Here is an 18,571-nt window from a genome sequence, read left to right on the forward strand (position 1 = left end):
AATTATAGCTACCTCAGCTTTCTTTTGGTTTCTGTTTGCATGGAACACCTTTTTCTATTTCTTCACTTTCAGTCTGTGTATGTTGTTAAATCTGAAGTGAATCTATTGGAGGCAGCATGTAGACAGGTTTTTAAAAAATCTTTTGCATATCTGCCAGAGGTTTTTGCTTTGTGATTACATGAGGCTTACATATAACCTGTATTTAAAACAGTCTATTTTAAGTTTGAATGCATTCTAAAGCTCTACATTTTTATTCCCCCTCCACATTTTGTTTTCAATGTTACATTTTACATTATTTTATCTTGTGTATTCCTTATCTGATTTTGTAATTATAGTTATTTTACTACTTTTGTCTTTTAACCTTCATGCTAGCTTTATATATTTATTTACCTTTATCAGTGAAACTTATACTGTCATATGTTTGCTTGTTACTAATTAGTGCTCTTCAGCTTAAAGTCCCTTTAACATTTATGATAAGGTTGGTTTAGTGGTGATGAATTCCTTTGCCCTTACTTGTCTGAAAAACTCTCTCCTTCACTTCTGAATTTTAACTTTGTGGGATCTTGCTTAGAAGGATTTTTTTTCTTTAAGCACTTTGAGTATATCATGTCAATCCCTTATGGCCTACGAAGTTCCTGGTGAAAAATCTGCTCATTGTTATGAGGGGTCCCTTGTATGTAACAAGTAGTTTTTCCCTTGCAGTTTAATATCTTCTCCTTGTCTTTAACTCTTGACATGTTAATTATAATGTGTCTTGATGTGAGTTTCTTTGGGTTCATCTTATTTGGAACTCTCTGGGCTTCCTGGATCTAGATGTCTGTTTCCTTCCCCAGGTCAGGGAAGCTTTCAGCATTATTTTTTCAAATAAGTTTTCTGTCCTTTTCTCTCTTCTCATTCTGGGGCTGTTATAATATGAATATTAGTCCATTTAATGTTGTCCCATAAGTTCCTTAAGCTATCTTCACTTTTTCATTCTTTTTTCCTTTTGCTACTCTGATTAGGTAAATTCCAATGCCCTGGTTTCAAATTGACTAATCCTTTCCTCTGCTTCAGCTAGCCTGTATTGGACCCCTCTAGCATATTTTTCAGTTCAGTTATTGTATTCTTCAGCTCTGTGACTTCTCTTTGATACTTATTTTCTGTATTTTGTGAATTTCTCACTGTGTTCATCCATTTTCCTCCCATGTTCAGTGAGCATATTTATGACCATTCTTTAAACTCTTCATCAGGTAAATTAGTTATCTCTGTATCATAAGGGTTCCCCCCCACCCAGGTTTTATCTTGTTATTTCATTTAGAACATATTCCTCTATGTCCTCATTTTTCTTGAGTCTCTGTGTTGGTTTCTATGTATTAGATGAAACAGCCATCTCTCCTAATCTTGAAGGAGTGGTCATATGTATTAGTTGAACTTATTCAACCTCACCTTAGCTCTTGGTTGTCTCTAGAACCTTTGTGATTGTCCAAGCCGTCTATTTTATTTTTAGTCACTGCCACTTGTGGATGTGCTAAAAGGGTAGGGCTCTCAGTCAGCACCTAGATTCAGGCTGACTGGAAGCCAGACACTCAGGCAGCAGCTTTTAAAGTATGCAAATAAATACAGTCCTGTGACACCACAAGTGTAAGCCCTCCTGGCCACAAGACCAGGCAATCTGGAAGTGTGCCCTGGGCTACAGTCGCCTAAATTGGGGCCCCAGGTGAGTAGATAAGCTTCTTTCTGAGAGATACTGGTGAGCTGTAGCAAGGCAGAGGGAGAGTGCAAAGATGGCATCCCCCGCCCTACGTTCCCTGAGAGCACCTCTGTAGACCTCTAGATGTCTGTCAAACCTGAAGTCTGCCCCTCAGGTCAAAAGTCTAGGACAAGCCAATAGGCGCCTTTCACAGAAAGCCTAGGGGTGTGTTTCAGTCTGCCATCTGTGCAGTGCTCTGACAAGCACTCTCTCTCTGATTGTACAGTCCACATGAGACCCAGGAATACAAACCCCCTTGCCCACCAGATCCAGCTGTTCAAAGGGTGGCTCCTGGGCGGCAGCCACACGAACCAGGCCCCTGCCATAAAAACCAGGGCATCAGACACGTGTGAGAACTCCCCTCCAAGAGATGCTTGTGCTCTGGAGCCGGGCAGAGGGAGAGTACAAAGATAGCGTCACCTTCCAAAGTCTCAGGAAAGCTTTACAGTCAGCCCTTTGATTTGTGTTTAATTAGAAGCCTGCCCCTCAGGCCGCAGTCATGATGATTAGCTTATCGGCATCGTCACAGAAAGACTGAACCCCTGGATCCTTTGCTTCATGCTGTGCCATGAGGATGGTAGCTTTTGAAGAATTCTCTTTGTTACTGTCCCGTGGGACCTATGAGCATAAGCCCTGCTGGCCACCAGAGTCGGGCCATGCACAGGTGTCCCAGGGCAGCAGCTGCAAAAATGAGGGCACCAGATAAGGGTCTAAGCTGAATTTTGGGAGCTGAAGCAAGGCCAAGGTAAAGCACAAAGATTGGGTCTACCAGCCCCTGTTCCCTGAGAGCACCTCTTTGGCCTCTAGAAGTGTCAGCCCAGAAGCCTGCCCCTTGGGCCTCTTAGAAAGACAGGGTGTTTTTCAGTCTGCAGAGTGCCCTGGGGATGGTAGTTTTCCAAGAACTGTCTCTTCGATTGTCACAGTCTCAGGGACTCAGGAATGCAAGCCCCACCCTGGCCTCCAGGAGAGCCAGGTGATCAGGGGCATTCTCTGGGTTCCAGCCACAAAAACTGGGGCACCAGACATGTGTAAAGGCTCCCTTCTGGGAGATACTGGTGCCGTGGAGCGGGCCAGAGGGAGAAGGTGAGGGTGGCACCCACTGAGGAAAAAGAAAAAAAAAAAAAAAGGCACCTGCCAGGGCCTCTGTCCCTGGAAAAGTATCCCTGCAGGCCCCTGTCCCTCTGGTGGTTGCTTTAAGATTAGTTACTGATTCTCTTTCACATCAAGTTTAGGCACTTTCAAACAGCTGCTTTTTCGCTGGGCCCCGGGGTGAGTGATTCTGTTCACGACAGCCCTGTGTCTCTCGTGAAGCCCCTTCGGTTTTCAAAGCCAGGTGTTTTGGGGGCTTGTCTCAGGTGCAGGTCTTTAAAAGTTGGGGTGCCTGATGTGGGGTGGCCCAGGGAAGAGCTCCAGGTTTGAGCTCCCTCCACACTGTAGGTCACCATAACAGGGTTAGGGTTGATGGCTCGACTATGCCTCAGCCTCTCCTACCCACCTCAACGTGACCCTTTTCTCATTTGCCCATGTGAAGGAGCTGCTCTGCTAGTTTTCAGGTCTTTTTCAGAGGAAATTGTTCCATAGGTAGCTGTAGACTTGGCGTGTCAGTGGGAGGAGCTAAGTCCATGATTTTCTTGTGTTGCCATCTTGGACTGCCCTCCTGTACCGCTTCTAATTCATGTCATTCATTACTTTTTGTTTTGCCTTTTGAAAACTTCCAAGACATGGTATATAATAATGCTGGCAGTCTAGCATCTGGCTTTAAATCAAATTAGCTTAATGTTTTACCATTTAGGATACTATTTATTGGTTTTTGATAACCCTTCTTCATAATTTTACTATTTTAGTTTACTAATATAAGTTTATGCTGATATTTCTAACATTGAGTCATCCTAGCATTCTCAAAATATAGGGTAAAAAGTTTCTCTCAATGTACATTTCATAACATCCCTCTCTCCCCTCTAGAAAAAGCCAAATTAATCATTGAGAATAACATAAGAAAAATCTGAGCGGACTATTAAGCTCCTATAGTCAGTCATTCATGAATTAATATATTTTTCCAGATATATTTGAGTGCTTATTATGTACCATCCTCTTTATTGTGTGTATGTGTGTGTATGTGTGTTAACCTTCTTAATTCTTTGAGGCTGGTACATATAACTGCATTTTACAGATGAGAGAACAGATCTAAAGACATTAACAATTTGCCCAAAGTCCCACGACTGAGAAGTGGTAGGATTGAGCCCAGGTTTAGAGCCTGAACTCTTAACAACCATATTATAATGTTTCTCATTAAAGCATTAGAGGAGATCAAAAAATAACAGAAGCTTCAAGATGGCAGACAAATTTAGTGTGCTATTTATTCAGTCTCCAAATTTTACTGAAATGACAGTAAACATCTATTAATGGAAATAAATCCAAAATAATATAGAGAGCAGAAGGGAAGGCCCACGTAGTTCAAAAATTCTGACAAATTCCTAGAAGACAAGAAGCAGGAGGCATTAGAGAAGTCACAAACCAGAAAAGCAGGGATCCTTTTAGTCCAGCCAAGCCCCAGAAAGGACTCCAACCTGTGAGACATTAGGTACAGAGAGGGACAGGGTTGCTGGCAGTACTCAGTTTTACTTAAAGGGCTGTCTGTGAACAGTTGGACCAGTCAGCTCTTCCCACCTACCCTCCCCCACTCAGCAATATCTGTACAATGTTAACAGAGAGGTGCTTTTTAAAGAAATTGGATTATATTACATGCATGAAAAGCGGACAGGCTTTAAAGATGGGAGTTGGCCCCTAGATTATGTCCTTCTTGTCACCTGGCATCATGGGAGGCTTTTGAAATCCTTGACTCAGCTTACAAAGTAGCAGCCAGCTACATAAAGGGAAGAAAAAGCAAGATATTCCAGACAAAAGGTATAACCTGAGCAAAGGTGTAAAGGTTAGGAGCAGCATGGTGGCTGAGGGAAATATTTCACTCTTGCCTGAGGATAACGGTCAGTCTTAGGTGTGACAGATGCTGAGGCTAGAGGAGCAAACAGTAGCCAGATCTAGAGCTTGTACTTGCCCTATAAGGCAAAAAGGAGCGATTGAAGGATGTAGTGCAAGAATATGAAATGGTCAAGACCATCGTTTTGGCAGTTGAGAGGACCTGGGAATGCATGCTCTCTGGGTATCCTAAGGCAGCGGGTCCCAAAGTGTGGTCTGGGAAGGCATCAGGACCTGGGAACATTAAAAAACAAAAAAACACACAAAAAACAGAAAAGCGATTATTGGGCCCTGCACACGCATTTGAAAACAACTCTTCTAAGGTAGAATACCTCTTATCTCAAGACATTTCATCTTTTCCAAGAACCTTTCCTGCCCCACCAGTGTAGAATGGATCATATACTCTACTGTCACCTACTCTGTCTCCTGAATACACTTCTCATACAGTAGAACTCTATGGTGCTTCCTATGTCAGGTCTCTCCTGGTAACCAGCACACTTCTTTATGTCAGGTATGGCCTCTCACCTGGCTCTGCAGGTCTGGCAGGACCTAGCAAAGTACTTAATAAATTAGCTTCCTGGATGAATGAACCTAAATGCTAGTTAGGAGGCATTTGTAGTAGTCCAATCAATAGGCAAGGAAATGAGGTCTTGAACCAGAAGAGTACTGGAGATGGACATGAGAAATATTTAGGAAATAAAATGGGCAGAATGTTAACAAGAGCTAACAATTATATAGCACAAACTACGTACCAGGCAGTTTTAAGTGCTTTACGAGTATTCCTAGTTAATCCTCACAATGATCCTGTGAGGTAGCTACTACGTTTATCCCCATGTTTTAGATGAAGAAACTGAGGCTAAGTAATTTACCCAAGTCAAATAACTAATATTGAGCCGAGATTCAAACCCAGACGATGTCTGGCAGCAGACATGTCTATGTTCTTTGTTATTTACACTTTCTGCCTCCAAATTTGTGTTAAGATTTCCAGCTTGAGTGACTGGGTAAACAGGGTGCCATCAGCAAAGACAGGGAAAAACCAGGGGAAGACGCTGAGTTCAGCTCTAGCTATGCTGTGTTTGGGATATATTTATAGTGTGTCCAGCAAGTGGTTTGATATAATAGTCTGAAATACACGACTGAGCTGGGTATACAGATTTAGAAATCAACACGTAAACCATGAGAAATGGATGAGATGATCCAGGAAGGATTATAAATGAGAAGACATGTGAACTGAAGGCCCTGGTGAACAATATTTAAGGGAAACTAAGATGCAGTGGTCTCACGGGTATAAGGAAACCCCTAGACGGTAACATCCTAGAAGCCAAGGGAACAGGTAGTCTCATGGAGGGAGTGATCAGCTGTATTGATATCAATGAGTTCAAGTAAGAGAAAGACTGAAGGCCATTTTGGCATAAAGGACTTCACTGAAATTGGTTTGCTATGACCACCTACAGAGGGATGAAAGCCAGATTAGAACAGGTTAAGAAGTGAAAAGGCGGCAAGAAATTGGGAAAGCCTATCTAATTCTCTACAGAGAGATGACATCTTGTGGAAGATGCAATAAAAAAATTTTTTTTTATCTTTTTAGACGAGACTTCAGTGTATTTCTGAGAGTCCAGCAGATGGAACTAGGGAAAGTGGTATTGAGGAAAAAGGGACGAGATGGAGGACCAATTTAACCGAAACCTGGGAGAGGCTAGTGGAAGCTGGGCTCTGGGAGAAAGGTTGGACTTGAGCAAAGAACCACCAACTCAGCCTCGGAGATGCGGACATGAGGATGGGAATGGATATGAGATTCTTAGGTGGAGGGACAAGAACAATGGCCTTAAATTTATTGACAAAATGATGTTAATGGTAGGTAGTCCACTGAGTATGGAGGCAGGGGTTAAGCGTAACACTTAAAGGAAGGTTTAGGGAGTGGGAGAGGGGGCATCCCTATATGCAGTAAAAGGACAAGTAATTTTATGAATAAATCATTTACAAAAACCAGGAGATCCAGATTAGGTAATGACAGAAGGCTAAAAGAAACTGAGAAAATGGTGGGAAAAATCGATCACAGGACTCTGTGAGGTCAAAAATCAGTTTAGGGCAGAGCTTGATGTTATAGTTAGAGTAGGATACTAGAGATTCAAACAGCTCTGGATGAAAATATCTTAGCTTGTAGCCTTCAGAGTGGTCGGTTGAAATAGCAGAGATAAAGGTTGATAAAAGCAACAATTATAGGGTTGGAATATTGAGTGATACCTACATAAGTACATTTCAGAAAATATCAAAATTGCTGGCACTTTTAGGAGACTGCTGTTTTTGTTTGGAAAAATACAGCTGAACTCTGGGTGGGGGGTAATGCCTGAGGTAGATGAGCCACTTCCCATGGCCCTGGGTGCCACAGCTTAAAAAGTTGCTAACAAAATTTGATTGCTACTGTGGAAGGTGTGAGGATGGTTGTAGGAGGGTATGGAAGAAGGAAGAGATGAAAGAAGGAGAGGAGGCAGACAGTGAGTGGAGAAGGAGCTTAGGAGAAACTCAGTGGCAGAGTGGTTGAAAAGAACTTGTAAGAATCGGTGGGAACGTCTAATTTTGAGTTGTTTGCAGTGGGGTGTGCAATGTGACCTAACTCTTCTGCCCACATTTCGCCTCTTAAAAAAGGACCACTCCACAGCTCAACGGAGCTGACTGTTCTTACCAATGCCTGGTGAATGAGTGTTCGGCTGTTAGGTATGACCGTAAGACTTCTTGGCCACCAAAATGTGATCAGCAGTGGTGTGTGTCATTGTCAAGCAAAAGCACTGTGTGACAGATGTGACTCACTTCTCACTTTCCCTCTGCCACAGCAACTGACCACATTCCCAGTGGCAGCTTCGTTATCCAGGGTCCCAGTGAGGTGGGAAGCAGACCCCCGTGCTATCCACCATAGCTATGTAGGATAATGTATTCTAAACCACCTGTTTGGGGGACTGTATGTATTGCAGCCTAATTGTCCGTATTTCCAACATCCAGTCAGTTGTTGTCCTGTCAGTTTTATCTCGAACACCCTGACTTCCCCTCCAAATCTACACTGGTTCAGCACAACATTCCCTTTCACATATATTATTCCATAAACATCCTAACTCACCAAGTGTCTTTCCTTCCTTCCAGTCCATTCTCTATACGGCAGCTAATCTTTCAAAATTACAAATCTGATCACATGACTGGCTTTTAAGTATTTCTAGGCTTGCCATCATCCCTGAAGTTAAATCCAAAACGTTTACAAGGCCCTCTATAATCTGCCCTTCCTAGCTTCTTACTGTTCTCCCTCATATTCCAGACTACAGCCATATTCAGCTTCTGAATACAGCATGACCTCTTGGCTCTATGCTGTTGCTAATTCTATTCCCACCACATGGAGTACACGGCACCCTTGGCTTAGGCTTGTCCTGATCCCCAGACCAGGAATCTGTGCCACAAATCATACAGAGCCCTAACGGTATCTCCCCTGCTGAAACACTACTTAACTGTAATTATGTAGCGTTTCCCCCATACTGTCCCCAGTGTTAAGCACATACTACTAAAGAGTAGAGAGGCACCAAAGGAAGGAGGGAAAAAGGTAATTAGCTTTGCCTTTGTTTACAAGGATGGAGGCGTGGCAGTAAGTTTTACGTAAAGCTTGACAGGTAGAGCATGGTGAGCAGGGGCTACAGCAATGCAGATCAGCAGTGGGGCCTCTCATACACACACGGTCATCTGACAATGCTTGACTCTGCTTCAGAGGGCAACTGATGCTGAAACAAATTTCAAAAGTCTTTTAAATGCAGGTTTTAAAGACTATGATTTTTCAAGGTTTCCAAACTCAGCATTCTGACCTTACTAAAACTGTTGACCAATCAGCCTCATTTAATACTTCAAAAAAACATCATGTAAAAGGAAATTAACTTTTATTTTTGTTTATGCCAATTCTGCTAAGTGGGACTAAAATGGTTCAGAAGCTTGAAAGATGACTCATTCAATGGTCTTATTTCAAAGAGTAAGCAATTTGATTTGTGATAGGTTTTCCTGCCACTTGCCTACCACCGTTCAGTCTTTAAAATCTCATGGGTGGTTATCAACATTCATAAGAAGGATTTTATTGTCTCTAAACATCAACTAATCCTAGAAAAATAGCAAAAATCTGCTAGAGTCACCTTTACTTTTACAATTTACTTTCAAAGCTCAAATATATAGTTTTGAAATAATACCTAATACCCCCCCATCACTGTTTGGCATGTCTTTAAATATTACAGCTAAACAGGAAATTACCTGTACTGAAAGCAAGTCTTTAGCTCAAGAAAGTAAATTAATGAACAAACTGTTCTCTTGAAGAGAATGTAAATGAGTAATTTTGAAAATCCACTTATTCTTTTTCAAGAATTCAAGTAAAATGTACTAGTTGCCTTTTTATACAGTACCCCAATTGCAAAGCACTCACACTGCCTCATATTCCCCTGTGTAGTAGAAGGCCCCTTAATACTCATATTTCTTTAAGTAAGAGAAAGCATTTTATAGGCAGAAAAAAAAAAGTATGTTAAGGGATTTAATAAAGACCATCCATTTAAATCAGAGGAGGTAATATATAGAAATAGAAACCTATTTTCACTAAATCATGATAGTTCTAAGTAACTGGTGGAAGAAAATAGGTTAAAAACAGTACTTAAATTTAGTTAGGAAGATGAAGAACTGACACTAAGAATGTCTGAAAACTTCTGCATGTATAGAATCTCAGTTGGTTTTACCTACTAACAAGAAACAAGAAAAAGATCTCTAGAGTAGTGGTTCTTAACTGGGGCAATTTTGCACTCTCTCCCTCTTCCCCTACTCCACTGGGGACATTTGGCAATATCTGGAGACAATTTTGGTTGTCACAACTGGGGGTGGTGATGGTACTACTGGTATCTAAGTGGGTAGAGGCGAGGGATGTTGTTATCTTACAATGCACAGGGCAGCTGCCATGACACAGAATTATTCAGTCCAAAATGTCATAGTGCTAGGTTGAGAAATCCTGATCTAAAAAGAACATGCATTTTTCTACTTAAGTACCAAGTCTGGAGGAAAGCATGGGTTTTATTTCTAGAACAAGAAACTAGGTGTTTATTTCCAGACCTTTTAGGAAAGCCTAATTTAGTTCATGGATGGTAAGGATTCCAAGTAAAGTACACATTTGGTGTCTTAAAAATACTACATTAGGATTACAGTAAAATACCACCACACACATTTAGCTGCTCTTACCTAAGTAAGCAGTTGGGTTTATATTAAAAGTGAAATGTCTATGAAACAAGTAAAATAGTTTTTCAAAGTAACAGGATTATTACGGGCTACTAAATCATGAGGTTATCGTGGTTATCATACATTAACCAGTTCTAAAATACAATTCTTCAGATTTTTCTTGTGAGAGAGCACTCTAGAATAAAATCACCCAGCGTGCATCAGCCACTATTTACTGATAATGGCTAAATACACTAATTCCAATACATCCTAATCTAGAAAGAATTTCAGTTCACAGATAGCTTTTTCTCATCTAAGACTTAAGTGAAACAATTCAATTTGCCAAAATCACTGACAATCACTTAACATCAGAACTAAAGTACAAAGCGGTCAGGGTATTAAGACTCCCTCTACTAAAAAAGCATACTGACACATTAACATTACAGAGTCTAACAAAGTAAAATTATCTGTAATACTCTCCTTAGTTTTAATTGAAGTTGGTTTTTATGAAAAGTGCTAACTTTCAAAGTTGTTACAAAGAGCCAAAAACATGTTGCTGGTAACTCTTGTCCTAAATTACAGTGTAGGTGTTCACAAAGTCCTATTTTTCTAGTATTAATAGGAAAATAAGCAACTTACTATATTGTAAAGGGAAAATGTAATTTCATTGTACATATTTCTTAAGAAAATGGCCATATCTGGTGAGATTTTGGCAGCTTGCCACGTAATACTTCCAATGTGTTGCATTTTGCAGCCAAAGGCATCAGAGGAGTTTTACTTAATTAACTGGAAAAAAATCAGCTAAAACCAGAATATCCTCTTCCCAAACAGTAAAATGAACTGTTGTCGTTATTGTCCATTTTCCATTTCACAGAAGATTAATTAAGATTTCAAAAACAGATGTGAATCTGGGGTGGCAGTAGTTTGAAAATTGGGATTCAATATTTAAGATAGAGCTAGAATCAACATTTACTGAAAATTTTAAGCTCTTTAATATCAAAATATTTACTAAGCATAATATACCTAGAGATTGGCAGTTAATTTTAACAACTGAAATTTTTGGTAAAATTTTTGATTTGGGCAGAAAATGTTATTTCAACTTCTAAAAAATTGTCAAGTATTTGACATGTGGCTAAACACACCTTACAAGGTTTATTAGTTAACCAGTAAACTGAATTTTTCAGTGACTGAGGATGTTGTATATTTCATCATTTTAAACTTCAATCATGCCTATATAATCATATTCATATATCTGAGACTGAGCTAGATATAAAGATATCCCTTAAAACTGGTTACGTGAGATATGCCCATATGTTATTTCTTTACCATTTACCCAACAAAAGTGTAAAAAAAACAAAAAACATGATTTGGTTACTTATGGTTACATAAAAATTATATAAATATTCAAACATTTGTTGAAGTCTCCATACTCCAATATTTTAAGAATTCTAATTCCCAGGGGTTAAGCAAATTTAGATATCATTAATGAATACATGACCACATTTAAAAACTCATTCAGTGCTACTGATTTAAAATTTTTAGTTTAGTCTTTGCCATAGCAAATTTCCTTTCTGCCTTAGTTTCATAAAATAACCTAACCTAAAAACACAACCCCATACTGAGCTTTAAAAAGAAATTGGGGGGCTTCCCTGGTGGCGCAGTGGTTGAGAGTCTGCCTGCCGATGCAGGGGACACGGGTTTGTGCCCCGGTCCAGGAGGATCCCACGTGCCGCGGAGCGGCCGAGCCCGTGGGCCATGGCCGCTGGGCCTGCTCGTCCGGAGCCTGTGCTCCGCGACGGGAGAGGCCACAGCAGTGAGAGGCCCGCGTACCACACACAAAAAAAAAATAATAAAAAAAAAAAATAAAAAGAAATTGGGTAGATCTAAACAATTTAAACGTTCTCAAGAAAATCAGAGAGCAGCTGTTCTCTTACTATTGTAGATCTCCTGAGGAACCTACATATGCAGAATTGCTAAGCAGAACTTCCTAATATTTAAAAGACCAGTAAGCAGTATGAGTGGCAGATTATGACTGAACGCCACACCTTGCAACTTCCATTCCAATATCAGGACATTACCACTAGAAGTATGAAGTTAATCAGTATGACTCAGCATTTAAAATCTGAGTATCCTACTTTTACTAATTTTGTTATTTATGTGAGTATATACATATAATATGTATTATATATATATAAACACTAAAACCATATCTACTACTAGAAAAGAGCAGAATCTTTCTTTTGTTAGAAGATAGAATTTCAGCTATATTAGAAAAGTTAGCCATTTTGCAAGACTCAAAAAAACAAGAAAAAAACTGTAAGCCTTTTAGAAGTTAAAGAATGGAGAAATCCAATACATGAAAAGTATATGGATTTAACTTCAGACACTTAACTAAGACATTCACACAACATATGCATGTCAGTCTCCTATACGGTCCTAGAGCCTGCAGTATTGTAATTTATTGTGAAACGATGTAACCAAATACTTAAATATATCCACAACATCTATATCACGGTAATGCATAGTACATAATATACCAACATCTCAAAATAAATGTCTATTACAGTTTTATGCAAATTATGGTATGATTATCACCTGCCACATTCTGAAATGGCACCAGCTTCATGTAATGGTCCATGTCCTAATCAAAATCCTTACTGGTAATGATGTCTTATGCATTATCATCTGAATATCTGAAGTCAAGCTGTTAATCTAATAACCACAGTATGTTACCAATTAAAATCACCGCATACTTGGATGTTAAAGCAGGTTAAGTAATACAGCAGGAAAAATACTTCTAATTCACAGTTTCAAAAATAAAGGGTGCAGTTTTCAAATATCTGAATGCTTAAACTTGGTCACTCAATTTAACAACTGCCTCCTTCAATACATGTAAACTATGTTTGCACAGCATTAGGAGATGTCTTTTATTTCAGAAATTAGTTCTTACTGTTACAGGAGCACCACAAATTTGAAGGAAGAGGCTACAGTGTGAAATGAGCTCACTGAAGGATATGTTAAATAAAATCTTAACTACAATATAAGGTACTGTTTCCCCCAAGCACAGACCCTTTAATCAGGAAAAGTAGTCAACGCTTACCGAATACAATATGTAAATTAGCTCTCCAAGAAAGGGGGAAAATCTAACTCAACTAAAAGAAAATACTATTATTAGCTAACAAACCTGTGACAGCCAGCTTCAGAATTTTCCTAAAAGTAAAATTCAAAAGCATATAGTTATTTGACTCTTTCGATAAGGAATGTAGAGATACAAAGGAAATGAAAAGAAAAATCTGGCTTTAAGAATTTCTGAGTGGAAACACACGCACACAAATGGGTAACTGAGAAAAACTGAGTACTTAAATATTCAAATTTTAAATGTATACGAAAATTTATAATAGAAAAAGAAGTGGCGAATTGTTATCATGACTTGACTTGCTGAAAACATCTGCAAATTCACACTGGCATTAAGAAAACCAAAGTTTCAAAAATTTACTCCTCTCTCTTTCTCTCCAGATATGTTTTCTGTGCAAAAATAAATATCTGAAAATTGCACTAATACAATAATACTTATTTTTACTTTTGTTTTATGAATGGTCTGCACATGCTGCCTTACAGACAATACGTATTTGTAAACTTGCTCATGCAAAATTAGTGTGTGCAACAGGGATACTGTCGATCCCCAGACCTAAAAAAATGATATTACCTCTTTTAAACTGCCAGCCCCTCCGAAACGTAACAAATCTTACACAGATATTCTTGTCTGCCACAGCTAAAAATCAATTTGTGTTGCTGAAACAAAAAGTTATACAAGAAAAAGAAACATGGTTTTTTTTGTCTTGCAGAATTTTTGATTTTTAAATAAGAGAAAATTTATAAAAGAAAGAAAATTCATGGTCACAAAATTTTAACATTTTAATCCTAAACATTACAGGGTAAATAGATACTGGACCCTATCTCCATCAATCCTAACTTTTAGATGTCATTTTAAATGTTGCCCTAACCACTAAAACATTAGTGGTTTTACAACCTCTGGATTATGGAAATACGTATTTCTGAAATAAATGCTACAAAAACAACAATGGAAGAAAGTCAAACTGTCTCCACGAAGGAAAAAAAAAAAAGTGGAACATTTTGAAGCTTTACTTCTCTTTCCATGTCTTATGATTAACCTGTCAATTCAGTGCATCATATGGTCAATGTAATGGTCCCCAGGTTGAACCAACATCTAACTAGTGTCCATTGATTCCAAGTTAGTGGATGATGAATCTTTTTGGATACTTTCAAAGATGGCTGCCAGCTCAGGGTTAGAACTGATCTGTGACTGGAATTCACTCATCAGTGGACTCTTCTCTGCTTCTGGAATGGTTAGCAGTGCTGCTACTGCTCTCATGGCAGATCGCTTTAGTTCATCTTGCTTTTCAAACTCCTGCTTTACTGAGTTTGCTTTTACCTGTAACAATGAGTAAATTTATATTACATGCTATAAAAGGCAGTTCTTATACAAACAAACAATTTAAGCACATATAAATAAATTTAAGCACATATAAATAAAGCAAAGCTACTCTTTCATAGATCCAAAAGGCACATTATTCTTCAAGCAGAGTTGCTCTGAAACTTCTTTTTAGTAGTAGCTCTGTATCTCCTTTTAAGGGAATATTCTATACAAGGCCCATTATAAAAACCAAGAGTGGGATCTGCTTATTAGCAAGTCCTACTTTGTCCTCTATCAATCAATCAATCAAGAAACTACCCCTCTAGCTACCTTGTTTATTCATTATTCTTCAAACATGTCATGTACTGACATCTCTGTGCCTTAATTCATATAATTATTTTTGTATGAAAAGTCCTGTTTCACCTTCTGGACCTAAAACAATCCTGACTTCTCAAGGTGCATTTTAAATGCTGTCACGTGCATATGAAGCCTTCTGTGACCCCCCCCACCCCCTCCTCCACCAGAATTAAACATTTCCTCCTCTTTTGTGGCCCTATCACACTTTAACCCATATCAGTACTTTAAAAATATGTGTCAGATTGTTATAACAAACGTTTGAGAATAGCATTTAACAGTACTAAGCTTTCTAAAACATCCACGTTTGAAGGAAGTGAGGAATAGGAATAATAAGTTAACTTTTGAAACAAACTGCTACATAAGGGTGCTAGCATAGTTAAATTTGGAAAACCACAGTATAGAATCAACTAGGGATCCTGAACATACTAAGTCTGGCCTAAATCAATGACATCAACATTACCTTAGTTGTACATGTAGCACGTAATGGCTCAACAAGTCGGTCCAACCTCTGCAGTACTGCACTTGGACAAAGGGTAGAGAGTCTCACCAACATTAAAAATGTTAGCATCTATTATGAATAAAAGAGACAAAATTTAGATTTTGCATTATTTTCTAAAGACAAATCCCAAATTCTGACAAAGCTTCTGAAAGGAAAATGACTAACCTGTACCATTAAGTTTCATTTTAATGTAATCTGCCATTGGAATCACACAGAATTGCCTCAAATCTTGTCTAAGGAATTTTACCTACAAGTACTAGAGTTACCTTTATCTATCATGATAGATGGTCACGGTCCTAGAGCACAGAACTAAAAGAGTGGTTCTCAATCCTGACCACACAGCACAGCTGGGGAGCTTAACAAATATACCTATTTTTACTTCACTCATCAGGATAGGGCCACAGACTCAGTATTTTTTATAAAGCTCATGTGCACCAGATGGAACAATCAGTGAATAAGAAAATAATTGAACTAGAAGAAAAGCTTTATAAGAAGTTTCTACTGTCTTTGCAAATTTCACTAAAAAAACAAAACAAAAAGCCTGCTTATTCAGATTAATCCATAAAGTCCAGTAACCCATAATCTTTTCTCTTAGACCATAAACTGTAGAAATAAAAGGATCCTATTCTTTCAGGGCTCTTTTCATTGAGTTCCGGAGGGGTCAGGTTATTCCATATTACATTATGGAAACGTGAAAGCTGGAGTTCTGATAGTATGGATGAGTTACTGCTCAACTACCACTTTTGCCCTGCTTGACCAAAGGTCCTGACTAGAAGAAAAAGATTTTTCAAATCACCCTTTTATAGTTGACATTTTAAACGGACTTAAGCAAACAGGAAAACAAAAAGCAGTTATGAGCAAAGTTCATGCTCTAAACCTAAGAAGCATGAAGTATAATTTCTCTATGGTTGCTTTTACAGATTGCTTTGTGTATTTGAAAACAGTTCTTCCTCTTATCCTTTAACGAAACTCCTGATATTGACGTCCTCCTCCAATAAAAAGGTTTCTGGATTTTTCCTGTATGTCAACTGATGTCACACTGCATCGCTATTACTTTTGCATATTAGTTTATAACACACTAAAATCATGACAAGCAAACCAATCTTTCTCACTTAATAACAAGAGTAGATTACAAAGGTGAAAGTCACTAGCGAAGTCTTCTTCTAAAACATTCTATAAACAGGCACAAACATCTTACCTTAATATCATAATGGTCCTTCAAACCATCTTCAACATGATTTAGAAATTCAAAGATATCAAGTCTATCCAGACAACTGTCTAGAAGTGTGTACATACACTCAAAAGCTGCCTTTCTAATATCCAGGCCGTCATCAACTGTATGCTTAAATGGACCCATTTCTACCTGTTGAAATAAAACAAAATACGTAGATACACTAGAAAGTAAAAGACAAGCTTAGGTAAACAGTGCAATCTAACTTACCTCTCTTATAAGCTCCTTTCTAACTTTTGTTTCATTATAAAGATGTGGAAGAACAGTATCTAGAAGATCCCTTATTAATGATGGCTTATTATGTGCTGCTGAGTTGAATGTGACCAAGGCCACTCTTCTTACATTCAAATCTGGGTCTTCCAAAGTTTTTAGGAAATCACCTGAAAAATTGAAAGAGAAGCAACAGAGTTATGGTAAGCTTAAAATATGCATTATATTATTTTCCTAAATTGACAGTTTATTATTGTTACTTCTTCAATGTGGGTCATGGAATATGATGAAATCCTAAGTGAGCTATATAATTTCTTTTGACAACAGGTAAACTATTATGTCTGAGTGTGAGTGGACTTAACTGATAAACCTATTCTCAGCACCTTTAAATGCAAAAGGTAAGGAGTGAGAGCCCCAAAAGCTCCCCATTACTTTTATAATAGTTGATTTAAAAGGTGGGTGACATAGAAAAGTGATGGAGCCAGCAACCACAAGAACTAGTAACTTGAATGATTCTCCTTAAAATTCAAAATTAGTACTCGCACTAAAAAAGCACCAACAAAAATGGAATTTTTTTTCACTCATTCAAAAAACATTTATTGAGCATTTATGGCATGAAGCAGTGGGGATACAGCTGTGGACAAGTCAAATAAATTTATGCTCAGATGAAGTTTACATTATATTTACTTTAAATTTTAAATTCCAAAAGTGAAATTTAAAAACCTGAGTTCAAAAGATAAGCAAGGTGGGGACAGATCCACTGCTTGATAAAGATGGAATACTGTTAACAAGTATATAATTTATCAGATGACGGAGAAATGTGCCTCCCAAAGCCTATTTTTATCTTTAACAAGAAATAGATAAGAGGTCTAAGAATACAAAAAGGAAGAAACTGAAACCTACCGTAGGACAAAAAGCTAAAGAAAGCACCTAGCCACTTTAAACACAGATATAAGTCTGGTTGTTCTTCCACACAGGGGAAAGAAATTATAGTGCAAAGATCTTTGGAGTCATACAGACGGTGATCCACACTGCTTCACTTGTCAACTGTATGACCAACTTCTGGCAAGTTACTGTAGGCAAGAGCTTCAGTTTCCCAGTTTATAAAATGAGAATTTTATACGTACATTACTGAACACAGTGTCTGGTACACAGGTGATATTCACACAGAGCTACTCATCATTATGTCATCTCAACCCTACCATAAGCAATCTTTTAGAATACACAGGGGAAAAAAGGTATGAGAAGACTTAAATGTATCACAACAGCAATATGAAGAAATGGGAGGGGGAAAAAAATACTTCAGACACCATAGGTTGGTAAACTCAAGGTTGAACACCACCCAGGGAAGTTCTGACTACAAAAAAGGTTAAGAGGTAGCTTGGGTTCAAAAAGAATTTAAATGTACCAGACTAAACCTCCTCACCTCTGTTTGCTTAGAATTACTATCATGGTGAATTGCTTTCAGTAAAGCACAAACAGTATTGCTGTTATGATAGACAAATGGTGGCGTGGTCCAGGATCAGTGGTCCCCAACAACTTGGTCTAGGAATTTCAATTTTAAACAAACAGAATGATAATCATCTGACTGAATAACTATACCAATGATGCACACTGGCTGACTGTTGTCAACCTAGAAAGATGTCTCTAAAGATCTGGCACAGGTCTCTTCCTTTGCTGTATCTTGTACAATGACAAAAATGTGAGTAAATATATCAAAGCAAAAAGAGGCAAGGGGAACAAAGGCAAGAATCTTCTGATAGAGACTTTCTTTGAATTAATTCTAGGTCTCAGCGTTGGCACCCATTTATCCCCCATGTCCCCCTTACTCTGAATTGGTAATCCCTTTCGGTAGTTCTTTTCTTTTAGACTGTGTTTTTTAAATGGCATGAAACTGCAAAGCTTCTTTGCCATATCCCT

The 18,571-nt window shown here is 38.4% G+C and overlaps 1 protein-coding gene across 2 annotated transcripts in view; it reads right to left on the bottom strand.

Moving 5' to 3' along the window:
- Positions 1–12,832: 12,832 nt before the first annotated feature.
- CAND1 (cullin associated and neddylation dissociated 1) overlaps positions 12,833–18,571 on the bottom strand; it is a 41,068-nt gene continuing 35,329 nt past the window's right edge. For both annotated transcript variants that reach the window (XM_024736882.1, XM_024736883.1), the window contains 4 exons: positions 16,652–16,821; positions 16,409–16,573; positions 15,172–15,279; positions 12,833–14,372 (listed from right to left, as the gene is read on the bottom strand). In XM_024736882.1, the coding sequence (XP_024592650.1) occupies positions 14,148–14,372; positions 15,172–15,279; positions 16,409–16,573; positions 16,652–16,821 (668 nt within the window). In that variant the 3' untranslated portion in view covers positions 12,833–14,147. The remainder of the gene's footprint in view (positions 14,373–15,171; positions 15,280–16,408; positions 16,574–16,651; positions 16,822–18,571) is intronic.

This window comes from Neophocaena asiaeorientalis, unplaced genomic scaffold (genome assembly GCF_003031525.2).
Source record: "Neophocaena asiaeorientalis asiaeorientalis breed wild unplaced genomic scaffold, Neophocaena_asiaeorientalis_V1.1 scaffold134, whole genome shotgun sequence".
In the NCBI taxonomy this organism is placed as follows: Eukaryota; Metazoa; Chordata; class Mammalia; order Artiodactyla; family Phocoenidae; genus Neophocaena; species Neophocaena asiaeorientalis.